At 43.5% G+C, this 12,009-nt stretch overlaps 1 protein-coding gene across 1 annotated transcript in view; it reads right to left on the reverse strand.

Moving 5' to 3' along the window:
• SART1 (spliceosome associated factor 1, recruiter of U4/U6.U5 tri-snRNP) overlaps positions 1–11,636 on the reverse strand; it is a 42,283-nt gene extending 30,647 nt beyond the window's left edge. Inside the window, exons 1-7 of the mRNA XM_040328845.1 lie at positions 11,539–11,636; positions 8,107–8,361; positions 3,753–3,810; positions 2,010–2,065; positions 1,780–1,906; positions 1,470–1,575; positions 1,307–1,381 (exon numbers count right to left, since the gene is read on the reverse strand). Coding sequence (XP_040184779.1) covers positions 1,307–1,381; positions 1,470–1,575; positions 1,780–1,906; positions 2,010–2,065; positions 3,753–3,810; positions 8,107–8,359 — 675 coding nt within the window. The 5' untranslated portion in view covers positions 8,360–8,361; positions 11,539–11,636. The remainder of the gene's footprint in view (positions 1–1,306; positions 1,382–1,469; positions 1,576–1,779; positions 1,907–2,009; positions 2,066–3,752; positions 3,811–8,106; positions 8,362–11,538) is intronic.
• Between the last annotated feature and the right edge of the window lie 373 nt (positions 11,637–12,009).

The raw sequence follows: 12,009 nt of genomic DNA on the forward strand, positions 1-12,009 counted from the left end.
AAATACTGCTTCCCCTCTGCAAAATGCAGCTAGAGTTGATGAGGTGGAAAAATGGGGAAGTGGAGGTAGGCATCCCTATGCCAACCAAGATAGTGCAAGGAGGCTAAAAGTTTCTCTTTTAGAGCCCTAGGTTCTTTAGCCTTGCTCTATGCCCAAACCATCAAAGCCTGACAAACCTCCATAGATGCAATGTCAGGTTGGATGGTCACACTAGTAAAAGGATGCCTTAAACAGGGTGCTTAAACACCAATACATTATCCTCTAGTACTATAAAGGGTCTTCTTTAAACAAGACACCACAAAATCTACCAGCTAGGACCACCCACTTTTTTTTATATTGTTGTGCAAACCGCTTATCCGATAGGCCTAGTCCGTGTACAGATCCTCTACAGTATTAGTATACAATAAAAAATATTAGATAGATAGAGAGAGATATCTCTATCTATCCATCTGGCTTGGTTGCTTTCCAATACCTCAAACCCTGTCATTTAGGCACCAAGAATTCTGTCAGTGACAGGGAGTCTTCAGAGGATGGTTGCCTCCGATGAGTCAGTTGGTGTCCGGCGGTGGAGACCAACTGTTTAATGTCACCCTGCCCTAAATCTTTATGGTCATCTGCCAGTTGTTCCAGCACAGTTTCAAAAGCAGCATTTTTGGACAGAAAAGGTACCCAAAGAAGGAGATGCTCCTGAACCACATCTGGTCTGTTCCTCTAGAAATTGTGGAAGACAGACAGTCCAACAGTAAAGCGTAAGCTTAGTCCACTGTTCCTGTAGTAAGGTCTGCCATGCTCGCTGTGCTCATCAAAAAGGTGCAATACTCACAGCACTAGAAGTTTTCCGCCACCTGGAGGTCCCCGATGCCATTGGCGTGTCCAACTCAGCCGGTGTCCAGAAACAGGCGATACTCAAAATGGTGCTCGCACAGGGCAGTGCCACAGACAGGCTGCACTTGTGCAGAATCGTGCACACAAGACAGCTTACCGCGTCTGCACACTGCCCCAGGCTGGGCAGCACGTGTGTGCTCTCGGGGGCAGACTGGAACTTACACAACATATTTCTATAAAGTCAAAACTAATTTAACAGCAATATTTGAGATTTATTTTTGGGTTAATTGCACCTGTTCATTCCCCCCACCCCTTCCTTCTGGGTTTACAAGTAAGTTTTGTTTATGGGGGATGTGGTGTGCAGAGAAAGAGGTCTCTGACCAAACATTGATCCAGTCTCTCCTGAACGAAAACACTGCTACAAAACCACACAACGGTATGGTCAGCCTAAATTACCTTTGGAATTAGTTCAAAGACTAACCTTCGTTTGCCCAAACTCCTTCTCCACAAGATTAGAAACACCAAACTCTTCATCCATTTCTGCTAGGAGTTTTTCCTGTTAAAACAATTGATACCGACATTTAATGCTGCTCTCCTAAATCCACAAGTCAGCTCTGCGTTTGTTCTCTAGAAGCAATACTTACCCTCTTATCTGCCTTTTCTTTTTCTGCTTGAAGCTTCCGGCTTCTCTCAATCCAAGCAGCTGTATCATCTAACCATAGCTCATCCTCTCCCAGGGATTTTATTTTACTGTAGATGGAAGCGAGAGAAGCATGGAGGAGTGAGGAAAGAGTAGACAGTGTTCTTCAGGTCATTGCAAAACTCAGTAAAACGAACTTTTGCTTTCTTCAACACCATTGTCTCCTGTCTGGCAGCAATTTAGTTGAAAGAAGGTTTTAGAATAAATTATAGAATCCCTCAAAATACCACAAAATTTCCAAAATGAGTACTCACCCCAATTTCTGGTTCAGCATTCTCTTTTCTTTAGCAGCTGCCAATTTCTCTCTGAGTTCCTGCTGTTGTTTTAGAGCTAGTGGGTTAATGACAGCAGCTGCAACCGGGTCTTCTTTAGTGCCACTTTCTATAAAATAAAGAACCCTGTTCGGTATCATTCAAGACATTTAAAAAAATAAAAAAAAAAAAAAAAAAACACACACACCACAACAACACCACACACACCATACCTGTTTTGGCAGTATTAACTTCCAAGGGTTTTAAACCAAGTTTAGCACGAAGTTTACTAGAAGAAGAAGAAGAAGAAGAAAAAAAAAAAAAAAAACTTTTATGGTGTCCTTAAAGCATTTGTTATTTCCATTTACAAACAAAAAATTACCTTTTTACAAACATTTTATATATTTACCCGCTCTGTGTAATGGTTTTGCATAGTGCAGACCCAAATTGCCTCTCGAGTTCCCCGCTTGTGCTCTCAACTCCTCCTCTGTGTGTCCTCACAGTAAACAACTCTAGGGGGGCACATCCTGAGCCAGGTTGTGTATGTGTCTATTGACACGCAGCCCAGTCCCCAGGATTTGATTGCCAGCAGCAGGAGCCAAAGAGGAGGAGGAAGACTGCAATCTGGCACAGCGCTGGATTGAGATAAGACTTGTTGGATATAAAGCAGGTCGGAGGGAGGAAAAAATAAAAATCTTTACCTAATAAGAGAAGTTCACTTTTGGAACATGTACCACCCATTTTTTAGTGTTGAATATGTACCATGTTTCAGTATCTGCAGCTCTCCCCCTGCTACCCCCATGAAAGCAGGCCGGGGACCTTCTCCTTGCACCCACTGCCACCATTTGAAAACAGCGCCCATGTCATTCATTCACAATTTCCTGTGAAAAAATGCCTACAGGTACAGTCAGCAATTGCGAATAACTGCTTGAAATTTCAATGAACTTCAAAGACGCTGGTAAAATTCTCGTAGTCCGATCTTTCTGTTCTCAGGTAAGTACCTGCTCATACGAGGTAGGGGCAGACAGCTATGTCGAGTATGCAGAAGTTGGACATTGCATCCTTGATTGCAGATGCAATGCTCTGCAGGCTTCTTAGAAATTAGCATGTTTTCCCCCCCTTTTTTTTTTTAAAACTGAAATTATCCTTTATTGCAGGGAATGCATTAAGGTTAATGTTCAGGCTTTATAACCACTTTAAAGCTGAACCCAGGCAATGCGTGAATTGCATAGTTGATAAGCGAGAGAATTTTATAAATATAAAAAAAAAAAAAAAATATATACACACACACACACACACACACATATACATATACACACACACACATAAAAAAAAAAATTATATTAAAAAAAGTATACAGACTTTTTTTAATCACCCTAGAGAATAAAAAGGTGGTCATTGCAATACTTTGTCTCACAAAAATAAAAAAATTATATACATATATATATATATATACACACACACTTGACATAAAAGACTGTAAAGTTAGCCCAATTTTTATTTTCTGTTATATCGTGTTACGCCAAGTAAATTGATACCCCAACATGTCACGCTTCAAAATTGCGGCCGCTCGTGGAATGGTGACAAACTTATCCTTACAAATCTCCATAGGCAACGTTTAAAAATTTCTACAGGTTACATGTTTTGGAGTTAGAGGTCTAGGGCTATAATTATTGCTCCAGCGATCGCTGCGATAGTTCACGTGTGTTTTTAACACAGTTTTCATATGCAATCGTAACTCACGTAGGCGTTTGGTCTGCGTACGAGCTTGGTGGGACGCTTAAATCTTTTAATTTTTATTTATTATTTTTACACTGTCTGATCTGAAAGCGGATCGCCCGCTGAAGAGGATACCGGGGATAGGGCAGCTATCTGCTGCCATAACAATAACAGCCGACGAATAATGACGGTGGGCAGTCCATAAGAGATTAACAATGCCAACTATTTCTCTAAGCTCAGATTTTCCTTCTACTTACTTTGTCTCTTCAATGCTTAATGACGAATCTCCACCTCCACCTCCAGATTTAGGACCACCTGAAAAATGGTAAACGGGCATATAAGGATGCATATGTAACTGTTGTAAAGGATCACATAACTGAATGATGAATTTGAATATAGGGCTTTATGTCACAGAAAGAATAAAAAAATAAAAATCTCCAGGTTTCTGTGATGTTAAATAGTTTGTTTGGACCAAGCTGGTCTAAACAAACTAAATGCTGCACTGGCTCTTCAGCAACATACAGTACACAGTGCCGAGTTCTGGCTAGGAGACAAATATCTCACAACCGGAACAAAAACAGAATAGTTGGTCTGAGCGGCGCTCAGCCATTCATAGGCAGCTTTGTATTCTGTTAATAAATACACATTGGCTGAGGGCATATTACTTTGATTCCACTAATCATATTGGATTCATTTAAAGAAAACAAAGCTGCCTATGAATGACTGAGGGGTGCTCAGCCCGACTGTTCCGGGTGCAGTGCTTAGAGCCAGTGCTGCACTTAGTCACAGAAAACCTGGAGATCAGCTTTAAACTTCTTTTCCACAACTGCCCCCAATGCAAGTCACAGTATGATCCTTTTCCTAGACTTGCTGGTGACTTAGAACTCCTCTCCTAGTTGTAAATGCCTCCAAGCCATCAGACGATAAATCCAAGGGTTTGGATGGAGTGCTGGCTGCCGAAGAAGGTCCCTTTGATCAGGCAGGGGCCAGAGGAGAGTTGCTGAAAGTTCTCAGGGTTGAGGAACAACTCTTATTGGGCCAACAAGGAGCTATCAGGATTACCTCTGCTTGTTCCTGTACCACCAGAGGCAATAGCGTGACCAGAAGGAAAGCATACAAAAAAAAAAAACAAAAAAAAAAAAAACACTGAACTTCCATGGGAAAGACAGTGTATCTGTCCCTAAAGCCTCCGCCTCTTTCCATTGAGAAGGCGGCTGGCAGCTTCCAGTTCTGCCTGGACACAAAGCCGTCCGCTGAGGGTACTATTGCCCATCTCAGTGTGATCTCTTGGATAACTTCCCTGTTTAGCCCCCAATTGCTGCCGCCTCAGATAGTCCGCTAGAGTGTTTTCTGTGCCACTGATATGGACAGTCCTGATGGAGACAATATTGTTTTCTGCTCAGCTAGGTGCCCCTCTGCGTGTTGAGGTGTGCTGTAGCATGGTCTGAAGAAAAAAAAAAAAAAAAAAAAAAGCTCACTTGCTCGAATCCGCGGCTCTAGAGCTAACATTTTTTCCACTGCCAAGAGATCTCTAAAATTGGACGACTGGGCTGCCAGCCCTCCGAAAAAGCTCCCCAACCCCAAAGACTGGTGTCGGCAGTAACTTATTGGGGAATGCTATGCCCAAGGGCTTCCTCTCTGTAAATGTTCCAGGTGTTCCCACTGGGACAGATTCAGAAAGTATGTCGGGAAGTTGAACCATCTGATTCATGGAGCTTCTTTCGCGATCACATTAACTGAGAACAAAAGACTGAAGGGGCCTGGAGTGTAATTGAAACCGGCACATGAAGAGAAGCATCAAAACATCAGGTATTAAAAAAGAAGTCCAGCCTGAGCTTCTCCTATGAGTCACAGGAGTGCAATATGTTTTGCACTCCTATGACCCGTTTTTAGCAGAGGGCGGTCTGAAGTCTGCTGACATCACACAGATCAGTCCAAGCACAGCGTCATCCCTACTCTGGAAGTCTGGATCCACCAGGTGCCTGGACTGATGGCTGTCTCAGCGAGCCGCTGAGATAGCCACTCCCCGTCACTCCACAGATCAGCACTCCAGTGAGCGTGGAGGAGCAGAACAGGAGAGTTGCCGATTGACAGTCGGCAGTGCTCGATAGCTCAGTTCTCAGTGCAGAGAGGCCGGTGGACAGATGTGGCAAGTGGATGCAGCCGCAGGGTCAATCTGTGCAGGTACTCCATCTGCAGGGGTATCCTCACAATCCATAGGGGAAACCCACATCTGCAGGGCTGAGGTAAAGTCAGCGGTCTTAAGTAAAAGGATTGAGCTGGCAACTCTGTAGTCCATATAGCGATTTTAACAGTTTGCTATAATAATAATTAAAAAAAAAAACACACACACACACACACACACACACACACACACACACACACACACAATGCATTTCAGCAACAGCCTTAGTCGTAGCATGTCGAAGCCACCAAAAGCCCTGCTGCTGATGTAAGCAGCGGAAAACAAACAGTCTCTAGGCCGCTCAAGCCAGCTGGGAATAAGTAACCCAGCATCTGGAAGCATGCCGCCTCACGGCATGGCAAGATGCCTCCAAAACTGGAAGTGCATCATCAGACGCCATCTTGGGACACCCAAGGAAACAAACCACTAAAAACACCTGCAGCCTCCCGTACTTGCTTTCTTAGCAAATAAGGAAAGTACCCAGTAACAAAGGGGAAGTCACTTATATAGGCTACAGTCAGCAGCACACCTACAATTACCAGACCAAAACAAAACTTGTGTAACCTGGAGGGTCTGCTTACTGCAGTCACTTTTTAAAAGGAAAGCAGGACTGGCAGGGACACCAGGGATTTCACACAAAGGAAGCAAGCAGACCAACACAACATGTCATATATGATGATCGCTCAGGCCGGACACGCGCCTTGTTCACACATGCGCTAGAAGCATTAGCGTCCATCGCACCACAACCCAACTACTCTTTAAAAGCAGATCATTTACTCTACATCACCTCCCCTTTAAATACTTCTTACTAGAAAAGCAACACTTCTACGGGCTTTTATCAAGCATTCTTGAAGCTTTTTCAACACTTCATAAACAACAACCACCAAAAAAAGGAAAGGAGTGTGAGATTATATATCAGGGATATGCAATTAGCGGACCTCCAGCTGTTGCAAAACTAAAAGTCCCATCATGCCTCTACCTCTGGGTGTCATGCTTGTGGCTGTCAGAGTCTTGCTATGCCTCATGGGATTTGTAGTTCTGCAACAGCTGGAGGTCCGCTAATTGCATATCCCTGTTATATATAAATATTCACAGTTCATTCATAAAGTATTCTCTGTTTTTTTAATTGTGTGATGTTGCAGCCTGATACTACAGTTTAAATTCACTGTTTTCCCCTCAATCTACACTCAGTACACCACAATGACAAAGAGAAAACTGAATTTTAGAAGTGTGAATAAAAAAAAAAAAAAAAAAACCCACACCCCACACTGAAATACCACATGTACTTAAGGTGGTTGTCAACCCTTACAGACCACTTTTACCTACAGGTAAGCCTAGATTTAGGCTTACCTGTAGGTGCAACAAATATCTCCTAAACCTACACGGTTTAGGAGATATTTGCAAAAGACAACGGCACACTGAGCATGCCGTTAGTGGCGGCACCTGCACACATGCGCGGGAGTGACATCATCGCAGCTCCGGAGCAGCGATACCCGGAAGACATGACGGAGGAGGTGAATGAGGTCGGCTGCGGGGGCTTCATTCTCAGGCAAGTACTTTATAATGAGCTAGTATGCTATGCATACTAGCTCATTATGCATTTGTCTTGCAGTTTGTTTTTTGGGGGGGGTTAACTTCTTTTAAGCATTCCGACCCTTTACTACTTGTACAGAACTTTGTACAGTACTTACTGCACTTTGTTGAAGCACCTTTGGCAGCAGTTACAGCCTCCATAATTGTTGAGTATGCGCAACAATACTTTATGCATCCACCATTTACACACACAAATTTTTATTTGAAATTCAATAAGTTGTTTTAGAAGATGAGGGTTTACATATGCCATTAAGCATGGTTCACATCGGAGCGATTTGTCATGCGATTTAAGAGATCAAATCACATGACAAGTGGCAGCCTATTGGAGGCAAAGGCACTGTCCTGTGCGACACCAATTTTGCGGTGCTGCACCAATTTTGCAGAAGTATTTACTGCACTACTTTTTGCCGATTTTTCACATGCGATTTCCATAGATTAATGTGTATGAAGCAACACAGATGTCTATCAAGTAGCAGCTAAAATTGTGCCGACCTTGCTACTTTGAAATCGCACTACAAGTGAAGTAGCGCGATTTCAAAGTAGCATCAATGTGAACCAGGGCTAAGACATCAATAAAATATATCAGTTATTAACATTGGTATACTGGCTGAAAAAAATATAACCTTGCTGTTCCATCCTTATCTAAAGCTGGCAGAATTACCTTTTTTAGGATATACAGAATTAAAAAGATATAAAAATGGTTTCACTGCGATATGTAAACAGATATTACCATTTTAAAACACAGAATTTTTATATTAAAGAAGTATTTTAAATACTGTTGGCATGCAACTGGTCCATCTACAAGAAAAAACAGCGTCATTATTTTTACTCACTCAGCTCAAAAGTAAAGTCCATCTTTTCCCTTTTTATTTTTCGAGATTCGGTATCCTTGGAAGACCGGGAGGACCTTCCTTCCCTATCCCTAGGTCTTTCTCTCTCCCGGGATCTCTTTCGTCTCTCGCGCTCACGTTCCTTATGTTTGTGCTTCTTGTGTTCCCTGTGACGATCTTCCCCACTACCTGCAGCCAAGGCGCCATCTCGATCTCGTTCCTTTTCCTTTTCCTTATGCTTCTTTGAAGATCCCATTGCTATGGAAAAAAGTAAATATTAACAACTGTGCAAGTGAGGTCAATAGATGTGTTTTTATTGTGTTTCCTCACACTGTAGTGAAGGAATAATTGCAGACTGAGCCCATGTACCACATGAGAAAAAAAAAAGAAAGTTGCCAAGTCTTTCAAAACGCTCGTTACACTGTATAGAAGGCACCAGACTTACCACTGAACCTGCTTGCTAGATGACCAATAGTGTAAACTTTGTATTATGCACTTTTAATCCATGGCCTCTTTAACTGAAGAAGTGATTATGGTGGTTGCATCGTGGCCCGTTTACTTCTACAGACATCTCTGGTATTTTTAGTATAGAAAAAGCTATAGACACTCACCGCCTGGCTCAGTCACGCCCCCCGCTTCCTCCTTACAGGATTTGACTGACAGTAGCATGAGCTTATGGCTTTCACTACTCAGGGTTTCCTGTGAAGAGTCAGCCAGGGAAGCAAATGATCGAACACAAGCACAATGTTTGATCAGCTGCTTTGCAGAGCAAGTGAGACAGGGTCTAATAGACCCCTGAAGACTCCATATTTAGAGGTCGACCGATATGAGTTTTTCTCTGGCCTATGCCGATATTTAGAAAATCGGGGCGGCTGATATATGATACAGAGTTGTGCGGCTGATTTTTTATTTTTTTTTGGCAGGTGGCACTGATAGATGGCAATAGTTGGCAGGTGGCACACCCGACAGTGTAACTGCAAAACTGCTCTCTGCAGCGGTGTGTCAAACTGGAGGGAGAGGAGCTGACAAATTCAGTGTGATGTCAGAGGTGAGCGGGACCCAGAAGCTATGCAGCCAATGATTGGGCCGTTTAAGGGGCGGGCCACATAGATAGCTGCCCGCCCAGATCCCATTGGCAGGTGTTGGATAGCTGGTCCCGCCCACCCCCAACATCCATCCTTAATTTTGATAGCTCCCCCCTCTTCATACAGTTTCACACACCGCGGTGCTGCTCTGCCAGCAGTGTGGAGAAGGATTCTCCACACTCTGCTGGTAGAGGTGCTGTCAGTGTTATATCGGCCTAATTTGGATAATAATCGGCCAATGCTAATTTCTCCAAAATGGCCATATATCGGCCAATATATCGGTCGACCACTATACTTGTTACCTGCCCAAAACTGTCACAAGAGGGCTGGTTCATTCCCTTGTGATAGCAATAACGTTACATTGGGGGGGGGGGAGCACCAATCTAATTTTTTGTTTATGAAATATAATTAAAAAAAAAAAAAAAAAAAAAAAAGGCACCCCCCCACCCCATGTAGGAATGCAAACCACGAGGGCAGGTCCGACACATCTGTAAATGGTGATTTTACCACACATGTGAGGTATCACCGTGAATGTAGGAGTGACAAGAAATCAGGGACTATAATTCACATTTAGTGTTAAACTGATAACCTGTAAAGGCTTTTAAAAATGTTACCTCTGGACAGTTTTAGGTACCGTAGTTTTTTTCCCCAACACTTCATGGGCGTACGCAAGTTTAAATCTTAACTTCTGGTATGTATACAATGCGCCATCTTTTTTTTTTGATAAACAATTGTGCAAATATAGTCCGACATAAAAAAATAAAAAAAAAATGCAACATCAAACATTTTATTCTCCAGGACCTCTGCTTTCAGAAAATACATAATGCATATGTAAGTCACGCACGCATATGTAAACAGGATTTGCACCCCAGATGTGAGGTATCACGGTGAATGTTAGAGTGCTGGGTTTCCTGTATAACACTAAACAGGGAAGTGGTTAAACACCTTTTTTACAGGTGACCTAACGCGGTATAGTCATATGACCGCTACAGACATCCTTGGTCCCTCTGGGCCGTCGCCATATCATGTCTTTGGCTTCCCGAGCCTCTAGGGGCACTCTTTGTTTATAGCGCAAAAAATAAAAACCGTAGAGGTGATCAAATACCACCAAAATAAATCTTTATTTGTGGGGAAATTATCAAAATGTCATTTGGGTACAGTGTTGCATAACCGCGCAATTGTTATTCAAAATGTTACGGCACTGAAAACTGGCCTGGGCAGGAAGGGGGTGAAAATGCGTAACATCAGTGTTGACATTTTACAAAAATGTGGGAGATAGAGATAGTTTCAGAAACCACTGCACAAATACCGTGCAACATAAAAAGAATTGCAATAATTATATATATATATATATATATATATATATATATATATATATATATATATATTTTTTTTATGTATTTATATATATTTTTTTTCCTTGGTAATTTTCTTCCAAAACAATACTAAATTTAAACTCGTAAACAAAAGAGCCAGAAAAAGCTTGGTCTTCAAGTGGTAAAAGGGATAAATTGCTGAACTTCACCCATAGTAGTCCAGATGTTTTTAGAAAGAAAGGGTCTGAACTCCTGGAGTTGGTCTCCGCTGGCAGGTCTCGGGGGCTCTGCCGGCAGGTCTCGGGGGCTCTGCCGGCAGGTCTCGGGGGCTCTGCCGGCAGGTCTCGGGGGCTCTGCCGGCAGGTCTCGGGGGCTCTGCCGGCAGGTCTCGGGGGCTCTGCCGGCAGGTCTCGGGGGCTCTGCCGGCAGGTCTCGGGGGCTCTGCCGGCAGGTCTCGGGGGCTCTGCCGGCAGGTCTCGGGGGCTCTGCCGGCAGGTCTCGGGGGCTCTGCCGGCAGGTCTCGGGGGCTCTGCCGGCAGGTCTCGGGGGCTCTGCCGGCAGGTCTCGGGGGCTCTGCCGGCAGGTCTCGGGGGCTCTGCCGGCAGGTCTCGGGGGCTCTGCCGGCAGGTCTCGGGGGCTCGGAAGTGATTTTCAGGAATGAGACTGAACAGCATGGACCCCTTGCTCCCTGAATACTTATGCCATGGTTGGAGGAAAAATCTGATTTCGTTCTCAAGTTTGGAAACTCTTACTGGCTAGACCTTGTGCTCTACAATGGAGAGACAACATTATTTCAGACAACTGTTCTATGTGGGCCAAACACACACAATGCTTCCTCGTACTTTATTTCCTAACGCAGCTCCCTGAATCTTTCCACCTCCACACTTGTAACACTCAACCTGACCAGGCACGGGCATTGCCAGTATCAGAGCAGACGTCCCTCTGAGAGCTACGAACAAACCGGTATAGGAAACAAAGACAACACAAACGAGGAACATTTCACCAAAATACAGGCATTTGTCTACATTACTCACCGTTGCCGATTCGTTTCCAAGATGTCTGCGCAGTTGTCGCTCTTCTATTACGACATAGAGCCCCGCCCACTTCCGCCCTTGCGCGATAGCACCCGGTAGTAATGCGTTCCAAAGTGGTTATGACATCTAAGTTCTTGTAGTGTACGGCCAGTGACAAGATCCTTATCTTGTTCACACGGACCTCCTTCCTGTTATACAAAGGATTGCTGAACTTACAACGCAGTAAAGATTTTTATTATTGTATTTAGCATTGAAGACTAGTGAGGCCATCTAGTGGCTAAAAGTGAGATGACCCAGTCAGAGCTAATATGTTTCAATGAATAATTTAAATTGACACGTAACCATATCCTTATTCTCTTAAAGTGGTTGTAAACCCACATTTTTGACTTTTGCCTACAGGTAAGCCTATAATAAGGCTTACCTGTAGGTATAAAGAATATCTCCTAAACCTGTACGGTTTAGGAGATATTC

Source organism: Rana temporaria, chromosome 11 (assembly GCF_905171775.1).
Source record: "Rana temporaria chromosome 11, aRanTem1.1, whole genome shotgun sequence".
Classification (NCBI taxonomy): Eukaryota; Metazoa; Chordata; class Amphibia; order Anura; family Ranidae; genus Rana; species Rana temporaria.